The 27,531-nt window shown below is 46.0% G+C and overlaps 1 protein-coding gene across 1 annotated transcript in view; it reads left to right on the top strand.

Annotated features, from left to right (window-relative positions):
- POLR3B (RNA polymerase III subunit B) overlaps positions 1-27,531 on the top strand; it is a 186,349-nt gene that overhangs the window by 23,467 nt on the left and 135,351 nt on the right. The window contains 5 exon segments of the mRNA XM_068278323.1: positions 604-721; positions 2,373-2,481; positions 16,279-16,401; positions 22,414-22,536; positions 26,407-26,541. Of these exon segments, the coding sequence (XP_068134424.1) occupies positions 604-721; positions 2,373-2,481; positions 16,279-16,401; positions 22,414-22,536; positions 26,407-26,541 (608 nt within the window).

Consider the following 27,531-nt stretch of genomic DNA (forward strand, 5'->3'; position numbering starts at 1 on the left):
TAAAATCTTTTAAATCCATGATTTACTTTCTGACATTTATTACATGGTGACATTTTTACTGCTGGCAGGTGATGTAGCTGCTGCATGCTTTTATGGCAGTTGGAAACAGCTGTAAACAGCTATTTCCCACAATGCAGCAAGGTTCACAGACAGGAAACTGCCAGGAGTACCATGGTCCTCAGAGTTTCTTGTGGGAGGGGTTTCACCACAATATCAGCCACACAGCGCCCCCTGATGGTCTGTTTGTGAAAAGGAGTAGATTTCTCATGTAAAAGGGGGTATCAGCTACTGATTGGGATAAAGTTCAATTCTTGGCTGGAGTTTCTCTTCAAGGGACCCTACTGCGGCCATACTACAGGTGTCCAGTGGGCCCTAGGACTTGGTAAGTAGGGGTAGCCAATTCCAATAACCATGGGAGGGGGGTTGCAGACATTGTTTATAAAGAGTATCGAATTTCAAAAGGGAAAAAAGATGAGAAAACGGCAGCAGCAGGGAGCAGGAAAAAGGTGAAATTGGGTCAGGGAGGAATACTTTATCTGTTCACATGTTTCTAGTGTTTTCCTGTATTCCAGGTGTACGCTTATGTTTTTCTCCTCTCTGCAGGTGGCTACTTCATTGTGAAAGGGGTGGAAAAAGTCATCTTAATTCAAGAGCAGCTGTCTAAAAACAGGATTATCGTGGAGGCGGACAGGAAGGGAGCTGTGGGGGCCTCAGTCACCAGGTATCGTCGTCGTCTCTGACTTCTGGATAGAGATGATCAATGAGAGGCCCGTGATTTCAGCCAGCAATCAAATTTAAAGGGGCACTATGGCGAAAGTGTGTACATTTAAAATATGTGCAAATATAGACAAATAAGAAGTACGTTTTTCCCAGAGTAAAATGAGCCATACATTACTTCACTTCTGTTGTGCTAGGTAGTAGAAATCTGACGGAAGTGACAGGTTTTGGGCTGGTCCATCTCTTTATAGGGGATTCTCAGCATGGCCTTTATTCATTATAAAGATATTCCCTAAAAAGCATTTATACAATGATGCTGGCCAGCTTCCCTGCTCGCTACACAGTTTTTTGCAGTTGGACAGAGCAACTGCCATTCACTAAGTGCTTTTAAAAATAAATAAATCCCTGAGAATCCCCTATAAAGAGATGGGCTAGTCCAAAACCTGTCACTTCTGTCAGATTTCTACTACTTACTGTAAGTGACAGGGACATAGGAGAAACGTCATTTATGGCTCATTTTACTCCGGAAAAAACATACTTCTTATTTGTATATATTTGCAAATATTTTTAATTTTACAACGTTTCGCCATAGTGCCCCTTTAATCCACATTGTATCTAGCTTGAAATTGCAGCAATAAAAAAACTGGATATGCTTAAAGGGCAACTAAAGAGGAGGCTGCCATGTTTATTTCCTTTTAATGGGAACCTAAACTGAGAAGGATATGGATGTTTCCTTTTAAAATAATACCAGTTGCCTGACTCTCCTGCTGATCCTGTGTCTCTAATACTGTGAGCCACAGCCCCTCAACAAGCATGCAGATCAGGTGCTCTGACTGAAGTCAGACTGGATTAGCTGCATGCTTGTTTCAGGTCTGATTCAACCACTATTGCAGTCACAGAGTTCAGCTGGACTGCCAGTCAACTAGTATTATTTAAAAGGAAACATCCATATCCCTCTCAGTTTAGGTTCCTTTTAAGCAATACTAGTTGCCTGGCTGCCCTGCTGACCCCTCTGCCTCTAATACTTTTAGCCATAGACCCTGAACAAGCATGCAGCAGATCAGGTGTCTCTGACATTATTGTCAGTTCTGACAGATTAGCTGCATACTTGCTTCTGGTGTTATTCAGACACTACTGCAGCCAAATAGATCAGCAGGGCTGCCAGGTAACTGGTATTATTTAAAAGGAAATAAACGTGGCAGCCTCCATAGTCTTCTCACGTCAGTTGTCTGTCCTGCTGACCCTCTGCCTCTAATACTTTTAGCCACAGCCCCTGAACAAGCATGCAGCAGATCAGGTGTTTCTGACATTATTGTCAGATCTGACAAGATTAGCTGCATGCTTGTTTCTGGTGTTATTCAGACACTACTGCAGCCAAATAGATCAGCAGGGCTGCCAGGCAACTGGTATTGTTTGACAGGAAATAAATATGGCAGCCTTTATATTCTTCTCACTTCGGGCTCAGTAAGCCATTGCTGCATAAACAGAGGATGAACACTCATAGTAAGTGCCATTCTGTCTCTTTTTCACTTTGGAATTGACAGCGGAGGTCCACTTTAACCTGTGTGTACACATGTACCTTCAGAAGCCAGCCAGACACTTTCTATCTCCATTCATTATAAATCTGCATAGCTGTGAATGTTTGTCTCCTGTAGCTCCACCCACGAGAAGAAGAGCAGAACCAATCTGGTGATGAAACAGGGGCGGTTCTACCTGAAGCACAACACTCTGTCAGAAGACATCCCCATCGCTATCATTTTCAAGGTCAGTTCTCTGCTTTATGTTTAGGTGTTTGCAAAGAAAGTTAAGGTGCGTACACACATCCAATTCTGATTAGCCAGCGATTGGCCAATCTTCCCAACCTCCCGGTAGTATAAAGACCAACAGATTCTGAATATTAACAGGTTGTGAAGGTAAGCGCTCATACTACATCGAAGTGGGGTAAGTTGGCCAATCAAAATTGGATGTGTGTATGCAATCTTAAAGAGGAACTGTAAGCTCAAAATAATTTATTGCCAGCAGGTAGCCTATACCCAATTTATAGATGAAAACCCAGTATTTTCTGCTAGAAATCCAGCATTTTGCTGGAATGACACCTTTAAGTAGGAAGCCACGCCCCCTCATGAGGCTGCTCCGCGGCTGTATATTCATTAAGCTTGTGCGCACTGCCTTCTGGGTAGTGACATCATGGGTTGCTAAGGGGGAAAAAAAACAGCAGTCCTCACTGTTATCAAGGTGGGACATGTGCATGAGGCAGAAGAAGTTTATCTTGCAGCCTCCGATGGGATGATTGATCATCCCTCTCTGCCCTGTGAAGCTGCCGCTGCCACTATCAGGTCAGCGACATGTGTTTAACTCTCCTCATCCCAGCTGGAATACCTCTCTCGTCAGCTCTGCCTTTGATCTTCTAACTCTGCTAGGGTGACCATATTTTGATTTCCAAAAAAGAGGACGATCACGACAGCATGTGGTCATGGGCGGGGCCAAATATACAAGACCTTAGCAGTGTGTTTTCCAACTTCGCGGGCATGGAGGGCCGGTTTTTTTTTTCCACAAATTTCCCGACAAATGGAATCAGATTGGCAGCATATTTCTCTACAAATGCAATGAGATTGGCAGCACATTTCCCAATAGATGCTATGAGATTGGCAGCACATTTCCCCACAAATGCAATCTTATTGGCAGCAGATTTTCCCACAAATGCAATGAGATTGGCAGCACATTTCCCCACAAACATATATGTACAGTCAGGGCCGGATTTACAGCTCAGGAGCCTATAGGCACAAAAGTTTTGCCGCCCTAAGCCCCACCCCTCAGCACAGGCCACATCCACAAATTACGGTCCTTTTTCTGATGAAATAAACCTCACAAGGTAATGCAGACATAGAGAATACCAACAATATGCAGACATTACCAACACCATGCAGAATTATCAAAATATTACCAACAAGCAGATCATTCGAATCACAAGGAAATTTACTTATAACATAAAAATTGTGATAGTTTCTTGGTTAATGATCAGATGGGGATTTAGCATTAGTGTGTAGTGTAGTGATAAGGAAGTTTAAATTATGGTTGGGCAATGATTTGGTGTTAGATTTGTCTGGCATACAAGAATGTTTAATAGCTCCAAAACCTGTGGAACTACAAGAATCAGCATGTCTTACATGTCTGAAGAGATCTAGGGAGGAGTTCTCTGCATCCAATGCTGTTCAGAACAACTAGGAACAAAACATGATTTTAAAGCATAGCGGACTGCAGCATGGGGGTTAACTCACCCCGTGACACTGCCTTCAATGGTGTGTTTTAGCTCGCCAGCTACTTCCTCGCAGTCATCCTCTGCACCGTGCGACGACAGCGGGGCAGCAGCAGAGAGGGGAGGTGACAGTGTGGGACAGTTGGCTGCAAGGGGCTGGAGAAAGTCCCAGCAGATTAAAGCAGATTTTTGTAAATTCTCCTAATGATTCCTTTAAAGGGATACTTAAGTCACATGGGAAAAAAAGAGTTTCAATTACCTGGGGCTTCTACCAGCCCACTGCTGCTGTCCTGTGCCCACGCAGCCACTCACAGATGCTCTGGTCCTCTGCCGCGGTTTAGTTTCATTTTCGCTGATGCGGAGTTGGCGGGCCACTGCGCGGCTCTGGCAACGCGTATACCTGCTCACGTTGCCGTCCGCAATAGCACCCTGCGCAGCAAGGATGCATGTTGCCAGGGATACAAGACGGCGAAAACAAAACTAAGCTGCAGAGGGTAAACAGAGGATCATAGAGGACTGGAGTGGGCACAGGTTGGCTGCAGGGGGCTAGTAGAAGCCCAAGGTGAAACCCTTTTTTCCAGGTTACTTAAGGATCCCTTTAATATTGCATTCCACCTTAGAAATATTGTGAACTGGAACATACCATGTAGGGCAGCACACGGAGGTGTTGTTAAGGGTGAGTAACCCCACCCCCCTTGCAGCGGCCCGCTGTGCTCCAAATTCATGTTCTGTTCTGAGTTATTTGGTAAAGCGTTTGGATACAGTGCGCTCATCCCCAGTGATATCAAACTGAAAAGCTGCATTATTATACAGTATAAACATTTATTTTTGTAATTCAGCATGGTCTGAGTTGGCATACTATCTCTTGGGACTGCACAGGTTTTGTATCCTACACAAGGGTTAAAAATAAATGAAGGGGAGGAAGAAATCCCAGGGCAGCTTGATTTGTGGTGCAAACTGACCTTAGCTTGGCACCAAAGCTGTGACCTAAGCCCTATCTCTGCCTCTGACCTCAGATCAGAGGGCTCCCTCTGTTCTCTGCTCCTGCCTGTGTGTCTCCCTGCAGCCAAGACTGCCCTGTTCTCTGTGCGCAGCTGGCTGCCGTCTTTCTGATGAGACTCACGGACAGCCAGAACCAGGAGGAAGTGAGTGACCTGAAGTTACAAGTTTCCTGTCTATAACACCTGCTTGCCTGCTTCAATGAGAAGGGAGAGAGACATTGGGAGCTACAGCTGTGTGGATCCGATCCTCAGCACGATGCGCACTGCCCAGCCAGCTGTACGGGGAGAGAATGGAATGCTTCACTTCCGCTTTTGTCACACACCACCAGGCGCCGGATGCCTGCAGAGTGGGGCGGCTATCTGCAGCGATTCAGTGCAAGCACAGAACTGTAATCACAAGTTAGTGCAGCAGCCGGCGGCTGATGAGCTGGCTCGTATTCGGCTCCGAGCGGCTCTCTTCCCCGGACATTCCAAGAAAACGGCCGGACGCCTCGGACAGGTCTGAAAAAGAGGACCTGTCCGGGGAAAAGAGGACGCATGGTCACCCTAAACTCTGCCTGCATGTCGGGTGAATGCACATGACATGCAGGCAGAGCTATAAGATCATCGGAGGCTGTAGGAAGAGCTGACGAGAGAGGGATTCCAGCTGGGATGAGGAGAGTTAAACACATGTCGCTGACCTGATAGTGGCAGCGGCAGCTTCACAGGGCAGAGAGGGATGATCAATCATCCCATCGGAGGCTGCAAGATAAACTTCTTCTGCCTCGTGCACATGTCCCACCTTGATGACAGGAAGGACTGCTGGTTTTTTCCCCCTTAGCAACCCATGATGTCACTACCCAGAAGGCAGTGTGCACAAGCTTAATGAATATACAGCCGCGGAGCAGCCTCATGAGGGGGCGTGGCTTCCTACTTAAAGGTGTAATTCCAGCAAAATGCTGGATTTCTAGCAGAAAATACTGGGTTTTCATCTATAAATTGGGTATAGGCTACCTGCTGGCAATAAATTATTTTGAGATTACAGTTCCTCTTTAAAGAGAATCTGTACTCTAAAATTCTTACAATAAAAAGCATACCATTCTATTCATAATGTTCTCCTGGCCCCCTCTGTACTGTTTCTTCCACTCTCTGCTGCAAACCTGGCTTGTAATTGCCAGTTTTAGGCAGTGTTTACAAACAAAAGACATGGCTGCTAACCAGCATGTGATAGGCTGAGAGTAGCTCAGTGTGTGAGTCATACAGAGTGCAGGGGACTTGGAGAGGGTGTGTATAGCTTCTATCCAATCACAAGCAGCACAGCACATTCCAGCCTGACTGCCTCAGCCCAACAAAGCCAACAGAGGAAAGAAGATTAGATTCTATAACAGAGATAACACAGCCACTGTGCAAGTAGGAAAGGCAGCAGTAAGACAGAGCACATTAGAACAGGTATAGGAACTTAAAGGATAGAAGAAATGAGGCTGAAAATTTTGTGACTGAGTCTCCAAAGGGAACCTTAACTAAGAAGGATATGGATGTTTGCTTTTAAACTGCTGAACTCTTTGGCTGCAGTAGTGGCTGAATCGCACACCTGAAACAAGCATGCAGCCAGGGCGAAAATAAACTAATGAAATAAGCACACAATTGTATCTATCCAAAAACATACAGATAAGCTAATTGGCTCCCCCTAAAATTGGCCCTAGACTACAGTACTTACACTACATAATATAGACATATGGCAATGGTAGGGATTAGATTGTGAGCTCCTTTGAGGGACAGTTAGTGACAAGATATGTATATATATATATATACATTGTACAGCGCTGCGTAATATGTCGGCGCTATATAAATACTAAATAATAATAATAATAATCTTCCTTTTCCTAAAAATGACTTTTTAAGATATTCCAAAGTTTTATTTTATGTTTAAATCTAGTTTTTAATTTGTAACTGTTATGCTTTTTGCTCAATTACACATTCCTTGAAGTATGCCAGAGCTAAAATCTATGAATTATTGACCCATTTTATCCCTTTCCTGCTCTCAAAAGCCCTTTTCTGCTATAAAAATGTGTTTTATAGTTGAAATTTCTTATCAGTGAGGGTCACACTGTAGTCACTTCCTGTCCTGAGTCAGGACTGAGCCAGCCACTTACATACCTGATATTTAACTCTTTCAGGCAGAGAAAGAAACAAAAGGAACACAGCCTAGTTATTTGTGTGCTAGGCACTGTACATACCCATGTCTATCTCATTATGTCACATCTCGTAGGTAAACAGAGGCGCCAGCAGGATAAAAAACATCACTAAAAGTTTTAAAATATGCTGGGAGGAAGTGGTGGACTTGCCTCCAAAAGCAGACTAGACAGCTGTCTGACATAAACAAATATTTTATTGGTACCCCAAATGGATGCAACTACAGCAATGTATTATGTGACTTTGTCAACAGTTTGTCCCCTGCCTATTGCCTGATGAAGCGGGCTTTGTCCTGCGAAACGCGTTGCATCCATTTGGGGTACCAATAAAATATTTGTTTGTCAGACAGCTGTCTAGTCTGCTTTCGGAGGGAAGTCCACCACTTCCTCCCAGCATATTTTAAAACTTAGTGATTGTTTTTATCCTGCTGGCGTCTCTGTTTACCTACTAGTTTGCAGTATCCACCCTTGGTGGAGGGGGTCCCACCCCTATCTTTCTTCCTATCTAAAGCGAGCGACTTCTTAACCCTGAGAGAGGAGAGGTCTAATCTCCTCACCTGCATTTACTGTGGTTGCCTCAGCGGTAACCCTTGTTTGTAAGTATAACTTTCTCACATTACATTGTACTACATTACCTTCCGCATACTACACTATATTGGCCTCTCTGTATCTCCTCCTTATCACCATGTCACTTGTCACCTTGGGTATCCTTTGTCAGAGCACCTGATCTGCATGCTTGTTGAGGGGCTGTGGCTGAAAGTATTAGAGATATAGGATCAGCAGGAGAGTCAGGCAACTGGTATTATTCTAAGAGGAAAAATCCATATCCTTCTCAGTTTAGGTTCCCTTTAAAGCACACCTTAAGTGAGAGGAATATGGAGGACATATTTCACTTTAAACAATGCGCATTGGCTGGTGGCCGTCCTGCTAGCCCTCTGTCTCTAATGCCTGGTACACATGACGTAGTTTTACTTCAGATCGACGGGCTAAATCGATAATCTCCAGTACTGCAGGAAATCAATCCCATTGTCGATTGGGTGCAGATCAGACATATAGGAAATTTAGTTTGGCCTGTCGATCTGACGGGAAATTGGGCGTGTGTACCAGCCAACACTCTCATTCCAGCGCAGGAGACTTACAGGGAGTAACTTCGGCGCCTTCAGAAGACTGAGCTGAAGTTACTTATAAAACACAATAATTCGGCCTCCAGCAATTGCTGGAAGCTGAATTATATCAATCCCCCACTATCCATGGCGGCCTGGAGGGGGAATAGTATTTAACCACTTAACGACCAGCTAACAACAATAGGCGGTGGCTGGTCGTTTGTGGTTTTACATGGAAACGGACGCTCGTTTGAGCGCCCGTTCCATGACAGTTCACAGTGGGCGTTTCCGTGAATAGCCTGCGAGCCTCCCCGCTTTTTACATCAATACGGCGCTGCTGCGCCTATCCTAGGCGGCGCAGGACGCATCGCCGTCCTGTGCCGCCCATGGAGCGAGAGGTAGGGAGGGAAGGAGAGGGAGGGAGTAATCGCGTTTGGCCACACGGAGCGGCGGCGCTCAGACCCCCCCCCCCCCAGCAGGACATGGGGAAAAAAAGGGGGGGGGGAAGTCTGGTCGCCCTGCCTTTTACACTATCTGTGCTGTGGGCTGGAGAACCCATGCAGCACAGATCATTCAAAACAGCCCTGGTCCTTAAGTGGTTAAGCCATATAAGCCATATATCGGCTATATCTAGAGTTGGGCGAACAGTTCGGCTTTGTTAGCCGAACTGCAGCCGAACTGTTCGGCTGCCCAACCTGTCATTTTGCTGTGGCTCTTACTACTTCCGGGTCGCAATGACCCGGAGTAGTATGTCTGCGCTGGCCCGGCGGAGCGCGTCCTAGATCGCGTTCCCGTTGCCGGGCACTCTCTGCGCATGTGTGTGACGTTATGAGTGACGTCACACACATGCGCAGAGAGTGCCCGGCAACGGGAGCGCGATCTAGGACGCGCTCCACCGGGCAAGCACAGACGTACTACTCCGGGTCATTGCGGCCCGGAAGTAGTAAGAGCCACAGCAAAATGACAGGTTGGGCAGCCGAACAGTTCGGCTAACACAGCCGAACTGTTCGCCCAACTCTAGCTATATCCTGCGCCCAAGTCTCCCGCGCCAATTCCTCTCGTACCCGTGTACCAGCCCAGGCATAAGACTGTTAGCTATAGACCCTGAACAAGCATGCAGATCAGATGTTTCGGACTGAAGTCTAGCTGGATTAGCCACATGCTTGTTTCAGGTGTGTGATTGAGACATTACTGATGCCAGAAAGATCAGCAGGGCTGCCAGGCAAATGGGATTGTTTAAAAGGAAATAAATATGGCCGCCTCCATATCACTCTCACTTCAGGTGTCCTGATCAGCCAGTCACGGTAGAGCACCTTGACTCAAATGCTTCCAGAGTACCTCGAGAGTCAGAAAAGTGTGGGCACCCCTACTGTAGAGCAATTGCTTTTCCAACAGACTGAAATTCAAAGGCTGTTATCTTGGATTTGGCATGCAGTTTTCTATTTTGCCTCTAGAGGGAGCTCTGTGGCTTTATATTTGTTGTTTTTATTTTGCATTAAGATCTGTTACAATACTCCCTGTGCGCATTCTTCATAGGCACTTGGAAGGAATTCATTTACAACTAGTTTAATCTTCCCTTTTTTTTTTCTTTTGTTGAATTTTTGTTGTTTAATGGACCACAATAGCGAAGCGTTTGAAATATGTTCTACCTTTATAAATCATTCATGTGATGACTGAGGAATAGAATTGAAATTATACTTGGTTTAAAAAAAAACAGAAATGTCACTTTTCGATATTTGCTCATTCCTGATCTGTCAGCACAGCCACTGTCTAGAAACGATTAAAGAGAAAATTTACTGACTGTAACTTGAGCATCTTCTCTCCCTGCACTGCTTGTCACATGACTGCAGAATGCCGGTAACTGTTTGTTTAGCAGCATTAACATGAAGTCTCGCCCCATCCCCAACCCATAGATAAGGCAGCCGATAGGCCCCTCGCCCCAGCTCCATTGCAGATGCCAACAACGTCAGGTTGGCATCTACTGCGTCTGCGCAGAACACTCCAGTCCATGTGAGCGCAAGCGGCACAGGCGCAGTAGATGGCGACCTGGTGAGGTTGGCATCTGCAACGGAGGGGACACCAGCTGGGAGCGGAACTGGGGCTAGGGACATATCCACTGCCAGGGGCTGGAGAAAGCCCCAGATAAGATAATTTTTTTTTTTCATTTTGCTCGGACCTTCCCTTTAAAGGGGAACTGCAGCCTAAACAAACATACTGTCATCAAGTTACATTAGTTATGTTAATTAGAATAGATAGGTGATATAATCTCTTACCCACCCTGTTTTAAAAGAACAGGCAAATGTTTGTGATTCATGGGGGCTGCCATATTTTTGGTTGAAAGGAGGTAACAAGGAGCTGGTTCCAACTATCCTGTGTCCTGATTACCCATCCCAGCTGCACACGCTAGGCTTCAAATGTCAAATTGAAAATGTAAAAAAAAAAAAAAAAAAAAAAAAAAAAATTGCACCAAAACAGCAGATTGAGAAGAACAAAATCAGAAATCCCATCATGCTTTGCACAGCATCAGGGGAAAAAAGCCTGGGCAGTTTTCTTCTGTGCAGCTAAAAATGAGGCTTGTGTAAGAGAAACAAAGTTCTGATGCTGTGAAACTGTTAAAGAAACACCAAGTTCACTTTAAGAATCACTTTAGCTGCCGCTGCCACCTTTTAATGTCACGTAACCCAAGCCTAAGCTTAACTTCAGCCATAGTTTGACCCCTCCCACAAGTCAGTAGAACTCCCTTGTATTATCGTGGTTGCTGCACCGCAGGTTGGGTTGTTATAGGGGCTTCTGAAGAGTCCGATACCAAAGTGCTGAACTTCAGGCGAATCTGAGAATTCAGGGTCCCTCATTGGCTGTCTGCATGATTGTCATGTGAGATATGAAAAGGTGTCACACCCCCTCCCAGCACCCATAGTCCTGAAAAAAGCACACCGTTCGCTATCTTCCTATAGAACCACTTTTCTAACTACAAACAAACACAGCGAAGACGCCAGCCAGATTGCTGAGCTGCTAAGATCCTTGACCTTTATTTTTTATTATTGCCGTACGTATGCGCTGAACTGCCCAAAGGTTTAACCTCCGGTAATGAAGCCTTCTTGAGAGGTTTTTAATAGTTCAGGTGAGCCTATTGTGCACTGCGTTTTTCCAGATGTCTCTGTTTTCCTACATGTGCGACCAATCACAGCGCGAGAGCGGCTCCAGCAAACGCCACCTACACTGGGAGAGATCTACTTCCTACAGAGCAGCGCTCGGGCGACAGCGAGCGATTGTGGCTGTCTGGTCTGAGCACTGGTTATTAGATACAGTCTATGAGATAATAGTCAATCTTGGCTTAACCACTATAGGATGCTCCAATTGGGGTGGACGCAGCGGCAGCCCCAGGATCGGCGTGCAGTCCTGGGGGCAGAAATTGCGTGCATCCCCGCTTGAATGACGGAGCTCTGCTCTGTCATCAGCCTCCCAGTGGTGATCGCCGCTAAGAGACGCCGTCTATTTACACTGTACATCGCTGTGATCTATGGCAGTGGTGTACTGGAGACAGCCGTGTGACATGGCTCTTCACTCTAGAGGCTCCAGAGTGAACTTCTCTGCTGTCATAAGCTAATGCCTATGACAGCAGGTGATTGGCTGAGGGAGGCAGGGGTGTTAAAAATTAAAAACCAAAAAAAACAACAAAAAAAGCACATTTATTAGAGAGAGAAATAAAATAAATATTTATAAACAAAAAAACAAACAAAAACATCCTGGGAGCGATCGTAGCCCACTAACAAAGCGCTCTGTTGGTGGGCAGAAAGGGGAGGGGGAATCACTTGTGTGCTAAGTTGTACGGCCCTGCAGCGCGTACGAGGGGTATCGGCGCGAGCGACTTGGGCGCAGGATACAGCCGGTATATGGCTGATCCTGCTGCTGCACAAGTCCCGGCCGTGTTAATTACTATTCCCCCTCCAGGCCGCCATGGATGGTGGGGAATGAAATAATTCGGCTTCCAGCTAATGCTGGAGGACGAATTATTGTTTTAAAGTAACTTCAGCTCCGTCTTCTGACAGCGCTGAAGTTACTCCCTGTGCCTGCTATAGCCGTAGTTCCTATTACGGCCTATGGTGGCGCCGGCTGCGCCCAAATCTACCTGCGCTGGATTTAGCGTGTTCGCCTGCAGCGAGGCCTTAAAGGGAAGATCCACGCTGCACATAAAAAAAAAACTGCACTCACCTGGGGCTTCTTCCAGCTCCTGGCAGCCGGTTGGTGCCCTCTCGGCAGCTCCTCTCCCTCCCGGCGTCCAGCGGTGAAGAAGCTGACCTCGCCAGGTCAGCTTCCGGGTCGGCGTAATGTGCGTTCCACGGCGCGGGTCACGTGGTGTACGTGACGTCATCGGGTCTCCACTGCGCAGGCGCAGTAGTTCTGCGCCTGCGCAGTAGAGACCCAATGACGTCCCTACACCACGTGACCCCCCCCCGCTGTCGAGCGCACAGAAGCCGACCTGGCGAGGTCGGGTTCTTCACCACTGGACGCCGGGAGGGAGAAGAGCTGGGCGGGGTTATGCCCGTGGTCCTCAAGTGGTTAAAGCAGCAGGGACAGCCATACTATCCCAGGAAAAAAATGTAGATAAATACTTGATCTACTTACATAACAAATGTATTGTACTTTCCAAGTTTTGATTTCAGTGAATTTTATATAGTAAATAAAGAGAAAACTGTTCGAGGTATTTTCCATCTTTACTGCGTCTGACTGAATCCAATCCTGATGGCATTTCCTCCTTTACTCCTTTTTTTTTTTTTTTTATTCTGAAAACTGCACTGTCATATCTAGCTTGCTTTGAAAACACATGCGAGCACAGCACAGAACGTATTTCAGCAGATTCACACTGAACCACCCTCCGCCAATCAGTGAGGAGCAGGAATGTGGGAGGGGAGATAACAAGCTTCCCTCTCCCCAGCAATGTACCAGAATAGAGCCAGGCTAACTGAGATAAGAGTTAGTACAGCAGAAACATTTTGATTATATTAGAATGCTTGCAATGCAGGGACGGGTTACAGACTACATGGAATTTGATTTTATGGCTGACAATCCTGCTTTAAAGTGGATCCAAGATACATTTTTACTCATTGCATAATTGTGTTCCTTTCATATAGTTTATAGGGCATTCCTCAAGCCAAATACTTTTTTTGTTTTGTTTTAATACTCTAATTCCCTATAAACTAAACAAGCCTCGCCCACAGCTACTTTTGTGCCTTGGAACAGTAGCAAGGGCTTATGGGAGCTCAGTCTGGGCATTAGAAGGAGGAGGTTACTAGCCAGAGATTTCAGAGGCAGAGGGGAGGAGGAGAGGGGACTGAATTTACATACAGGCAAGCTGATAGCATCTCCAGCCCTCAGCCTGTGACAGTATGACAAACAGAACATGGCCGCTGTCATTGTATCACAGGAATAAATAATCATAAACTGTTGAAGCTGTTTGCAGTTAGATATGCTGTGTAAACGATCTAAACTTTAGATAAGATACATAGACATGTTACTTGTTATAGTTAGTTTTTCATCTCTGATCCGCTTTTAAAGAGGAACTGTAGTGAAAATAAGACAATGAATAAAATTGCTTTTTTTTTTTCACAATATTAATTTATAGAGTTAATCAGTGTTTGTCCATTGTAAAATCTTTCCTCTTCCTGATTTACATTGTGAAATGTATCACTGGTGGTGACGTCTTTAGTTCTGCCAGGTGATCTGTACGGAATGTTCATTACTGAGAGTTCTATGCACAGAGGGAGATGCTGCTTGCTTGGCAGTTGGAAAACGCCGTTATTTCCCACAATGCAATGTGGTTTACATGCAGGAAACTGTCTGGACCATGGTCATGACATCACACTGTGGGAGGGGTTTCACCACAATATTAGCCATGCAAACCCCCTTGATAAGCTATTTGAGAAAAAGTAAAGATTTCTCTTGGGAAAGTGGGTATCCGTTACTGATTGGGTTTAAGTTCAAGCCTGGGTTAAAGTTCCTCTTAAAGGTCTATTGTATAAAGATTATGGAAACTTTGTTCATCAGCAGTTTCCAGTAATTCAGTCTTGCAGTGTTTGATACATCTTGGAATTGGCTTAAAGAAAACCTGTAACGAGAAAAAGCTCCCCTGGGGGGGGGGGGGGGGGTGCTCGCCTGGGGTGGGGGAAGCCTCCGGATCCTATTGAGGCTTCCCCCGTCATCCTCGGTCCCACGGCGGTGGCGATAAAGCTCCCCGAACATCGGGGATGTAAATATTTACCTTCCCGGCTCCAGCACAGGCGCAGTATCGGCTCGGAGATAGGCGGAAATAGCCGATCGCTGTCGGGCCGCTCTATTGCGCAGGCGCAAGTCACCTGCGCAGTAGAGCAGACCTGACAGAGCTCGGCTATTTCCGCCTATCTCAGTGCTGAGAGCCGCAACAGCGCCCCCGTTGGAGCCAGGGAAGGTAAATAAATCAGCGCTTGTCGGGAGAGGATTCCGGGACACATCGGGGGAGCCAGCGCTGGACTGCCTGCAGCTACAGGGGAGGAGGAAGTCTCATTGGGACCCTGAGGCTTCCCCCTCCAGAGGTGAGTACCCCCTAGGGCAACTTTTTTTGTTAGAGTTTTTTTAAAGTACATGGGACTCGAGATGAAAAAATGAAGCAGATACCTAAGGAGAAGTAAGCCTCTGGGTCCTATAGAGCCTTCCCGCTCCGCTCTCTGTCCACTCGTGGCACCTGTCCATTTGAGAAACCCTTCTCCGTTTCAATCCGTTGCCGCGGGGGACTTCGGAAGCCACTTCAAATGGAGGAGCGGCCGCTGCAACGAGAGGACCCGGAGAAAAGTGGGACGGCTCTATAGGACCCAGAAACTAGATAGATAGATAGAATATGAAGTGAGAGGGATGTGGAGGCTGCCATATTTCTTTCCATTTGAACAATACACATTGCCTGGCTGTCCTGCTGATCCTCTGCCTCTAATACTTTTACCAATAGACACTGAACAATCGTGCAGACCAGCTGCTCTGGCAAGGCTGGCTGGATTAGCAGCATGCTAGTTTCAGGTGTGTGATCCAGACACTACTGCAGCCAAATAGACCTACAGGGCTGCCAGGCAACAGGTATGGTTTAAAAGGAAATATGGCAGCTTCCATATAGCTCTCACTTCACGTGCCTTTGATTGGCCCATTTCCAAGCTGCATACAATTTGCATGCAAGCTGGAATAAGTCTATTCATTGGTTGTCTCTTCTGGTCTTGCCTGTAGCAACCAATCAGACCTTAATTTTAATGTTTATTATTGTAATGTTATGTGAGCAGAGAGACCTTTGTAAAGCAATGTAAACACGCTCGAGAAATGTCAGCCTTAGCGCTCGTTTATCACATTGTCGGGAAAGAGTGCGGTACAGATGCGCTGTTTGGCTACCACTGAGCACTGTGTGAAGCTCATTAGGGTGGGGAGGAGGAATGATGGAGTGGCAAATGAGCAAGCAGCTAAGTAAGGGCAATATGAGGTTCTTTGCCAGTCATCAGATCACTGAAGAGTTTCATGGGGCAGCTGCACACGCTGGTTTATTGAATTCATAAACGTAGATCTGATAAGAATCTGCTATGGATGCATTAACATTGTGTTACACACTTGCACTTTTTTTGTACTTTCCTGTTATATGTAGTTCCCTGATGAAGCCCTCATGGGCGAAACATGTTGGGTTATGTATGTTTTCATGTTTGTGCAACTAGTAAGGGAAACTCATTAAGGGCTCTGCATCCACGGGCCATGAGGGGTTGCAGTAGCTTGAGCATGTTATTTGTTGGCTAACATACCCTTCGTAACCTTATCCCCCTTATTGTGTCCATGTGTGTTGTTACACATCTTTCACTGGCGGTTGAAGGAAGTAATATTTCTGTATTATTCTCCTTAGAATAGAATACCATTTCCCCTTGTTCTTGTCCCCAACAGCATCTCTGTATATTGTTTGTTTGCAATGTTCGGATTTCCTCGCTGACTTTTTTACTTGTCCGGCTGACTCCTCCACCCTCCTCTTTCCCTAGGCCATGGGTGTCGAGAGTGACCAAGAGATCGTCCAGATGATTGGAACGGAGGAACATGTCATGGCAGCGTTCGCGCCCAGCTTGGAGGAATGCCAGAAAGCGCAAATCTTCACCCAGATGCAGGTGTGTCCGTTATTTTATTCTTACTTTAGCGATCGTTAAAAAGCCCCAGATTTCACAGAATTCCGTCCAGTTATTGTGGCTCGCGTCCAAATTCCTTTCTGTTCCGAAGATAAAAATACTGAATACATATTTGTGTTGTTGGAAGAAAGCCCTGTAGCACAAAGCTTGGCTCTGGGGAGAGGGAACCCCAATTACAGGGCTCGTTTTTGCTGCGCTTGGCACTAAATAAAGTTGTGCGGAGTTTGATTCTTTTGAAGTGACTCGGTTGGCTGGAGCCGGCGTTGTCCAGGTGGTTTGAGTTACTGTAACGCAGTAAAAACCTTTGTTTTTGCCCTCTCCATGTCGGGTCATTGCAGCTGGTTGGCTTTTAGTGTTTATAAAGGACAGCTGCTTGTTCTACAAGAGGAGCAAGACAGATTTATGAACTCCGTTGTCTTCTCAGACTGGCTTCAAGCAAACTGCTCGCAAATCCGGGGGTTAGAAACTACGAGAGTGCATTATGATCTGCACAAAGCAGGAATGTAAGACCGCTACCGCACTAATCCTAGCTCTACTTGTCTGGTTAAAGGATATTTGAGTGAAATCAGATTGTGAGAAGCTGGGAGGCAGTATGAAAGAAACAATCATACCTGGGTAGAGGAAGGAAAGTAAGAATTATTCAATTTATTGGACACTAAAGGATGACTCGTTTTGCGGTACTTACCTGCTTCTTCAGGTTAAAAAATAAAGTACAGGCAGTCCCCGGTTAATAAACGATAGGGACTGTAGCTTTGTTCTTAACCTGAATCTATCCCTAAGTCTATGCCATCTCTGTCCCCTTTTCCTCCTCTATGCCTCCCTGTGCCTCTAGTGTCCCTTTCTGTGTCACCTCTGTCCCTGTGTGTCCTCAGTGTCCCCCTCTGAGCCCCCCTGTACCTCCACTGTGTCTCTCTGTTCCACCTCTGCCTCCCGGTGCCTCCTTCTGTCTTGTGCCTGTCTCCTTTTGTGCCTCTTTCTGTCCCTCTTTGTGCCTGTCTTGAGCAGCCTGCATTCCAATGTCCCCCACAGCTTCAGCAGGGAGAGAGACAGCAGCTGTTACAGCACAGCCCATGTCAGCAGCACTCTCTGAGCAGCCTGCTTTATAGTGCCCACCACAGCTTCAGCAAGGAGAGGAGACAGCAGCTGTTACAGCACAGCCCATGCCAGCAGCACTCTCTGAGCAGCCTGCTTTATAGTGCCCACCACAGCTTCAGCAGGGAGAGGAGACAGAAGCTGTTACAGCACAGCCCATGTCAGCAGCACTCTGAGCAGCCTGCATTCCAATGTTCTCACAGCTTAAGCAGAGAGAGAGGAGAGGAGACTGCAGCTGTTACAGCACAGCCCATGTCAGCAGCACTCCCTGAGCAGCCTGCACTACAATGTCCCCCACAGATTCAGCAGGGAGAGGAGACGGCAGCTGTTACAGCACAGCCCATGTCAGCAGCACTCTCTGAGCAGCCTGCATTACAATGTCCCCCACAGCTTCAGCAGGGAGAGAGGAAACAGCAGCTGTTACAGCACAGCCCATGTCAGCAGCACTTTGAGCAGCCTGCTTTATAGTGCCCACCACAGCTTCAGCAGGGATAGGAGACAGCAGCTGTTACAGCACAGCTCATGTCAGCAGCACTCTCTGAGCAGCCTGCTTTATAGTGCCCACCACAGCTTCAGCAGGGAGAGAGGAGAGGAGACAGCAGCTGTTACAGCACAGCCCATGTCAGCAGCACTCTCTGAGCAGCCTGCATTAGTGTCCCCCACAGCTTCAGCAGGGAGAGAGGAGAGGAGACATCAGCTGTTACAGCACAGCCATGTCAGCAGCACTTTCTGAGCAGCCTGCATTACAGTGTCCCCCACAGCTTCAGCAGGGAGAGAGGAGAGGAGACAGCAGCTGTTACAGCACAGCCCATGTCAGCAGCACTCTCTGAGCAGCCTGCATTACAGTGTCCACCACAGCTTCAGCAGGGAGAGGAGACAGCAGCTGTTACAGCACAGCCCATGTCAGCAGCACTCTGTGAGCAGCCTGCACTACAATGTCCACCACAGCTTCAGCAGGGAGAGGAGACAGCAGCTGTTACCGCACAGCCCATGTCAGCAGCACTCTCTGAGCAGCCTGCATTCCAATGTTCTCACAGCTTAAGCAGGGAGAGAGGAGAGGAGACAGCAGCTGTTACAGCACAGCCCATGTCAGCAGCACTCCCTGAGCAGCTTGCACTACAATGTCCCCTACAGCTTCAGCAGGGAGAGAGGAGACTGCAGCTGTTACAGCACAGCCCATGTCAGCAGCACTCTGTGAGCAACCTGCTTTATAGTGCCCGCCAGAGCTTCAGCAGGGAGAGGAGACAGCAGCTGTTACAGCACAGCCCATGTCAGCAGCACTCTGTGAGCAACCTGCATTACAGTGTCCCCCACAGCTTCAGCAGGGAGAGAGGAGACTGCAGCTGTTACAGCACAGCCCATGTCAGCAGCACTCTCTGAGCAGCCTGCATTCCAATGTCCCCCACAGCTTCAGCAGGGAGAGAGGAGACATCAGCTGTTACAGCACAGCCCATGTCAGCAGAGGGGGAGGACACGCCTCTTAGCCTGGAAAGCAGTGGGCAGAATCTCTACATATGCGGTCTATACATTTCCAGTCCACATTTAAAAATAAAAATAAATAACTGCTTAGTATTTGATGCTCCTACTCTTAGGTACATGCTACGAGGGTTATCCCAGTAACCTCATGTTTGCTCACAGTGGGATTGGCTATTTCCGCCTGAGCCCGATCGGAGAGCTGCTACTGCTCCTGCATTGGATCGTAAGAGGTAAATATTTACCTCTTCGGTGTTCGGGGGCAGCTGACGCTGGATCCCGGAGGGTGAGGACAACAGGGGAAGCCTTATTAGGATCCAGAGGCTTCCCCCTCCCGAGGCAAGTACACGCCCCCCACCCCCTTCCGTTTTCATGTTTTTCATTAAGGGGGGCTTAGATGCTTTCCTTGCATTGAAAGACTCTCATGGCTACAATTACTAGGTAATGCCTAATGATGTTGATCCAGGGATTTTATCTGATTGCCATCTGGAGTCAGGAAGGAATTTTTTCCCCTTTTGGGGCTAGTTGGACCATGCCTTATAAAAGTTTTTTCGCCTTCCTCTGGATCAACAGGGATATGTGAGGGAACAGGCTGGTGTTGAACTTGACGGACATATGTCTTTAGTTTCAAAAGTTTTATAAAGATATGAGAATAGGAATGCAAAAGAATATGCAATTATTACAATTTTAACATCTCTCACAAACACTGATGGGAAATAGACATATGCAAATCTGTAAACATGAACAAAGTGAACATAACTAACATGAGGGCAACTCAGAGAAAATACACGCATATTCAAATACACCAGGTTTAGATATTGAACTTGGTTAAAGAAAAACTTAAGTCAGGAAAAAAAAATATTTACTCACCCGGGGCATCCCTCAGCCCCCCGAAGCTGGATGGTGCCCTCGCAGCCCCGCTCCGATCGTCCTGTCCCCGCCGGCGGCTACTTCCGGGTTCGGCGACAGCCGCCGACAGGCTGGGAACGCGGCTGATTTTCCGCGTTCCCAGACGCTATATCACCCTGTGGGAACGCGGAAAATCAGACGCGTTCCCAGCCTGTCGCCGAACCCGGAAGTAGCCGCCGGCGGGGACAGGAGGATCGGAGCGGGGCTGCGAGGGCACCCTCCAGCTTTGGGGGGCAGAGGGATGCCCCGGGTGAGTAAATATCATTTTTTTTTTCCTGACTTAAGTTTTCCTTTAAAGGCGGAAGTTGGTTCACAGGAACTTTCCTGCTATTGTTGGAGTTATTGAGGCATGAGTTATTGATTGAATTCCAAGATCTCCTCGGAAGTCTGTCCAGGGCTCCCAAATCTGGGAGAACTCATCCATTTTATCTTGGATTAATGCATTCAGCCTCTCACATCATTAGCTGGTCAATCTTAAGCCTAGTACACACATGCAATTTTGATTGACCAATCATTGGTCAGTTTTACCACCTCCATGTAGTATGAGGGTTTACCTATACAACCTGTTCATAGAATTGAATATCTGTTGGCCCTCATACTACATGTAGGTGGTAAAATTGACCAATGATTGGTCAATCAAAATTGCATGTGTGTACTAGGCTTCAGATTGTAATGTTGTAATACTTAATGTAGGGGTAAGCTACTGTGAAGCAATATACGTTTTGGTAGCAGCTAGTATAAATTGCAGAAGTCTATGCTGGGAATTCTTTATTTGTAAGGGTTTGAGGCCCAATAGCAAAATTTTAGAATCCTTAAAGTGGAATGAAACCCATCATTTCTACTTTGCTCTAATAGATTATTTACAGCATATTCTATACAACCAGCATTTTTTTTTTTTACTAGAACTGCATTCAAAAGGTGAACACAGGCTTTAGAAGCTTCCCTGCTGGCAGAGCTGGCCGCTTCCGAACTTTACATAATGTTATCTTGTGTTTAATTGTATCAAGTGAGAAATGTAAACAAAGCCTTCTCTCACTCTGCCGGGTTCCCTGAACAAAGTCAGACAAGCTTTCTGATGCTTTCTGATTAAGTTAGAGGATGAATAAAGCAGTTATAAATACAATGGAAAGTCAGCTCTCAGAGTAAAATAAGTGTACTTTAGGAACTTATAATTTCTAAATGAATAATACTACTTATGCACAAAAGCAAATATGCTAACCGTATGGCATATAAAAAGTAGGAAAACACGTTTTTATTGAATATTATGTCAGGGTTTTACACCGCTTTTAAGTATGTAAATTGGCAGATTGCGATGAATCAAAGTTTGAAGTTTTGCCCAAAACCTTGACATGATTGGGCAGGTCCACCAAATGTGGAGAGTAGTACCTTTGTCCTGGCATCCCCTAAAACAGTGATGGCTAACCTTGGCACTCAAGCTGTGACAAAACTACAAATCCCATCATGCCTCTGCCTCCCCGAGTGATGCTTAGAGCTGTCAGAGTATTGCAATGCCTCATGGGACTTGTAGTTCCACCACAGCTGGAGTGCCAAGGTTAGCCATCACTGCCCTAAAACATTTATCAGAGCGTGAGGGGTCCCATTTACGGATTCTGACTGGTTCTAGATGAGCTCTGTGTAGTAAGCGTAAAGGCCCATACACACGTCGGATTTCCACGAACGACGGGTCGTTTGAACGTTCCGTCGTTCGCCCACTAAATCGGGCGTGTGTACAGACTGTAGTTCGCTTAATAAGAGTGAGTTTAAACGATCCGCCCGGCGGATCGCTCAAACTCACTCTTATCAAGCGAACGACAGTCTGTACACACGCCCGATTTAGCGGGCGAACGACGGGACGTTCAAACGACCCGTCGTTCGCGGAAATCCGACGGGTGTATGGGCCTTAAAGAGACTCTGTAACAAATTGTTTATCTTTATTTCTTCTATGCTATAAGTTCCTATGCCTTTTCTAATGTGGTCTGGCTTACTGCAGCTTTTCCTAATTGCACAGTAGCTGTGTTATCTCTGTTATATGATCTAATCTTCTCTCTATAGTCGGCACAGTCAGGCTGAGGCAGTCAGACTGGAATGTGCAGGGCTGCTTGTGATTAGCTAGAAGCTGTACACACCCCCTGCAGGCTCTGTGTGACTAACACACTCTGCTTAGCTGAGCCTATTAGAAGCTGGTTAGTTTGTTTGTAAACACTGCCTAAAACTGGCAATTACAAGCCAGGTTTGCAGCAGAGAATGGCAGAAACAGCACAGAGGGGACCAGGAGCACATAATGAATAGAATGGTATGCTTTTTATTGTAAGAATTTCAGAGTACAGATTCTCTTTAAGGAAGATTCCATTGGGACCATTGTTCTTTCGATAAGGATATATTTAAATCCGTTTCCCAGTCCTGCATAAATTTTAGCTTCTTATTTGGGGTGGGGGTTTGGACATATGTCTTTTTTCAACCTTAATAACTATATAACTCTGTAAAGGGATTGTCTGGTTACACGTCTTTCTTTCATTCCAGGCTCTGAAATACATCGGGAACAAGGTGAGGAGGCAGCGGATGTGGGGCGGAGGGGGGCCCAAGAAGACCAGAGTGGACGAAGCACGAGAGCTTCTGGCATCCACCATCCTGACTCATGTTCCTGTAAGTAACCTACTTCCTGGATTTAGGGAACCTTCAAGAAGAACTGTACCAAAAAATGGTGGGGGGGGGGGGGAGGGGAAATCAATACATTACGAAATGAGAAATTAAATAGGAGAGAGATCAAGAAATGATTGATATTCGCCATGTAATTTGTGCATGTTGTTTGATCCACAATGAGCCAGCTGGTCATCATCTTTACTGCTGATAGACTAGAAAAAATAATAGACAGCACCAACTGCCGTTATCTATAACCACACCCCCTAACAATGTGATAGGCTAAACTTTTTTTTTTTACGGATAGACTTATGCACAGAGGGGAGATACTGGTAACTTGGCAGTTGGAAACAGCTGTTCTTTCTCACAATGCAACAAGGTTCACAGACGGCGATTGTCAGGACCATGGTCATGACATCACACTGTGGAAGGGGTTTCACCACAACATCAGCCATACAGACACCTCCCTGATGATCTATTTGAGGAAGGGAGAGTTTTGTCGTGGGAAGCCCATAGTGTTACACTAACAGAGCAATGCTGCTGTTCCACAGATTTTCAATATATTGCACAGTATGATAACGGTGATAACATCCCTCTCTGATCTAAATATGATCAGTTTGCCACATTGTATGGCCACTTTAAAGAGAGCCCGAGGACGGCTCAAAAAAAAAAAAAAAAAAAAAGTAGGCTACCTGATCCAGGGGGGCTGAGCGGGTCAGGTACCCTTAAAGGGAACCTGATGCGGGGAAAATTATTTAAAATAAACACATGACGTAGCTGCAAATAAGTATTACATACTAACCTCACTGTCAGTTCCTCTCAGAAGCTCACCATTTTCTTCTTACAGTGATCCCTTCCAGTTCTGAGAATATTTTGTCAGAACTGAAATATACCAGTTGCTGTCAGTTATATATCAGCAGCTGCCAGTTACAACTTAATGTGCAAGGTAATGTCCATGTTTCCCTATGGCTCAAGTGGGTGATATTACAGTTTAACAGTGTGCTGACCAGGAAGCTGTTATGGGGTAATGGCCATGTTTAAAATGGAGGATGGAGAATTCCATCGCTCACAGTGGACAAATGGGACGCAGGAGAGGAGAAAGAGATTGAGGAGTAGACTACACGGGAGGTAAGTATGACCTGTGTATGGCTATTTTGACTTTTTTTCTGTGCAGGTTCTCTTTAAAAACCGCTGCTCCCCGCCGCTACTGTGGGTAGCAATGGCCCACTTTCTCTTTTGCGACCTGTAGGTCACGCCGCTGCACTGAGAGACTGTGTGTGTGTCTCATTCACAGCGGCTGGGAGGCAGGGGAGCGGCAGGAGGCGTGGCCAGGGAGAGAGAGCTGCCCAATGGCAGCTCAGGAAACCCTGCAGGAACATCCCTGGCGAGCGTTTTGAACAGGGAATCCTGTTCAAATGTGACATGATGAAATAATCATGTGTATGTACTGTGCAAAACATAAATAACCAGACTTTTTATCTTATTTTTGTTTTGCTGCCTGAGCTAATTTTTAAGCATGCAAGTGACAGCTTGTATCTCGTCGGTACCTTGTCGGGAATATAGTAAACCTCATAGATATGCATATTACAGCCATAAGAGCTTTCCTGCCAGAGTACAACTTCTAAAGGCAGTGGGAGATAGTAAAAGGTCAGCTAGTTCATGTATTTTCATTTAGAGAGACTTAATAGGCTGCCACTGAGCAGGGACAATAAAGCATTCATTCTACTTGGTAAATGTCTAAATATAAAATAAAACCATGGGATATTAAAAAAAAAAAAAAAAAAAGTCCCTTTTAGGAGTAGGAGGATAAATACAATTTTTTTTATCTCATCAGTTTATTTATACTTAAAGCGGAACTGTAGATGCATATCAAACACACTGTTTCACTCAGGGCTGTGGAGTTGGAGTCGGAGCAATTTTGGGTACCCGGAGTCGGCAATTTCATAACCTGAGGAGTCGGGAGTCGGATGATTTTGTACAAAATCCACAGCCCTGGTAAGTATTAGACTAAGCAGTTGGAGTCGAGTAGTCTGAGTCGGAGCCATTTTGGGTACTCTGAGTTGGAGTCGGTGATTTCATAAACTGAGGAGTCGGAAGATTTTTGTACCAACTCCACAGCCCTGGTTTCACTTACCTGGGGCTTCTGCAAACCCCCAGCAGCCATCTTGTCCCGCGCTGGTCCTCCACGATCTCCCGTTCTGACGCCGTTCCGTTCCTCGACTTATAAGTCGAGGCCAGCGCAGCCCTGCCATGCGTATCTTTTCTTTGCGTTCCCCTCTGCAATATCGCTATTGCAGACTGGAACATGAAGAAAGGATACGCGTGACCAGAGCCACACAGTGGCCCGGCGGCGAAACCGAAAGTAGCTGGCGGTGGGCGAACGGAGGCTCGTTGAGGAGCGGTTCGGGACAGGACGGCTGCTGGTCCCAGGTAAGTGAAACGCTTTGTTTGATATGTATCTACAGTTCCGCTTTAAGGTTTACTTCAACTTCCTTGTTAATATCAAATTCTGGAGCATTTCAGGTCAATTTTAGATGTTGGTGCACCAATCATTTTGTACTTTTGAGGATAGGATAGATTAAGTACCGTATTTGCCGCCGCATAAGACGCTCTGGAATATAAAGTACACCTAGATTTAGAGGGCAAAAGCCAGGGGAAAAAAATATGCTAAACCTGGTGTGTCTATATTCCAGGAGTGTATTGTAGTTCTCCCCCAATGATTGTGTCCCCCATGTGCTTCTTTCTTTCCCCAGTGTGTCCTCTTTTGTTCCCCATGTGTCCTTTCTGTCACCTTCTGCCCCCAGTGTGTCCCCGTTTTTGGGGAGAAAAAGTGCGTCTTATAAAATACGGTAAATTCATCACGTCCAGGCTGCTGCTCTGCCGCGTTGCCGCGCTTCGGCGCGCCCCCATGCTGTCCCCCGGTACCTCTGGGATCAGTGAATGGGAACATGGTTCCCGATCGCCGATCCGTTTCCCCAGCGGAAAAACCGATGCGCTCTTACCAGAGACCGCAGTCTCTTAGCGAGAAGCACAAGATAACAAAAAAAACTCAAGGTGGCCATCTTGTGGCCAAATAGTAAAACTACATCTACAAACATTTTTGAAGGGAATTTACACAGATTTTAACATTTAAAATTAACTGTTTACTTCCCACACCAAAATATTACCCAAATAAAATTAATGGGAAAAAAAAATTACAATTAAAAAAAAGTTACCTAAGGGTCTGAACTTTTTAAATATGCATTTGAAGGAGGTATACTACGAACATTTTTTTTTAATTATAAGCTTGTAAATAGTGATGGACGCAAAACAGAAAAAATGCACCTTTATTTCCAAATAAAATATTGGCGTCATACATAGTGCTAGGGACAAAATTTAAATGGTGTAATACCCGAGACAAACGGGCAAATAAAATACATAGGTTTTAATTATGGTAGCATGTATTATTTTAAAGCTATAATGGACGAAAACTGAGAAATAATGAATTTTTTTCTTATTAATCCTGTTAAAATGCATTTATAAAAAAATAATTCTTAGCAAAATGTACCACCCAAAGAAAGACTAATTAGTGGCGGAAAAAACATATAGATCAATAACTTGTGATAAGTAGTGATAAAGTTATTGCCGAATGAATGGGAGGTGAAAATTGCTCTGTTGCATAAGGTGAAAAATCCCCGCAGGCTGAAATGGATACTGTACAAGTATATACAGTACATCATATTGTAAAAGCCTTATAGTTTTAGGAACACAAATACTCCTTGTTGCGCTGCTGGTAATTGTAGTTTCTGTTCACTAGCACATATTAATAACCACTGAAAGTGGTGTGACTTCTGAATTGATGTGTAATGTGCTTTTTTTGGGTCTTTTTCTCTACAGGTGAAGGAATTCAATTTCAGATCTAAATGCATCTACACGGCAGTGATGGTCCGTAGAGTGATTTTGGCTCAGGGAGAAAATAAAGTGGACGATCGAGATTATTACGGTAACAAGAGAATGGAGCTTGCAGGACAGGTGAGGTTCTGTAAACGGTCATATCTCCAGATTATTGGATTATTGGTCTGCCCCGACTGATTGCCTGATTGATTCGATTGAGGCCGGGTTCACACTGCGACGAGAATGCAAAAATGGTGCGGTAAACTCACTAGCGTCACGTCGTTCACATTACCTGCCGTTTTGCATTTGCTCCATTCTCATCGCCACTCATCTACTTCATCCGCCGCTACTGCTGACTCCTCCGCTCATCCCAAAATCAGAGTCTATGGGACACCGCTACCAAAAATGAACGCAATTTATTCCAGTGGTGGGCCCCACCCCTTCATCATCGCTGAGGCGTCCAATGGTAATTTTCTTTTTGGAAAATGACCCCACAAAAAGTAGACCCCACTAAACCGCAACAACAAAGGCCTCGATTCCTAAAGCATTACCTCATGCGGTAATGCTGAAAACAGCAGACTTTACCGACCACTTAGCAAAATGTCAATTCATAAAGGCTGTTACCGCATGAAAAGCTGACATTACCGATCAGGGAGATAAATTACCGACTTGGCTGCAGTTACCGACAACACATGGCAGTAATTTGTCAGCAAATGTCAATTCATAAAGCCTTCAACAAGCGGTAAGCCTGGCGGTAGTTACCGACACCTCTAGCGAGGCGATAACAAGTTACCGACACCTCTGACAGCTCTGATTAATGCAAAGTGCAGAGAGCCGAAGTCTGTTTGATTCATCTGTGGAGAGAGCCAGAGAGCCCTCTGTGTGAATCATTTGAGCAGGCAGGGAAAGACTGTGTGACTCATCTGTCTGAGTCATCAGTGGGAGAGCCAGAGAGAGCCGTCTGTGTGATTCATTTCTGCCGGGCAAAGGGAGGATCGAGACACTGCTCTACTCTACCGCTCAATGGGCTGCGGTAATTTACCGACCTCCAAGGGCAGCTGGGGAAATCTTTATGAATTAGCACACAGACCGGGAAAATACCGAGTGCGGTATTTTCCCAACAAGATT

The sequence above is a fragment of the Hyperolius riggenbachi genome, chromosome 3 (genome assembly GCF_040937935.1).
Source record: "Hyperolius riggenbachi isolate aHypRig1 chromosome 3, aHypRig1.pri, whole genome shotgun sequence".
Taxonomy (NCBI): domain Eukaryota; kingdom Metazoa; phylum Chordata; class Amphibia; order Anura; family Hyperoliidae; genus Hyperolius; species Hyperolius riggenbachi.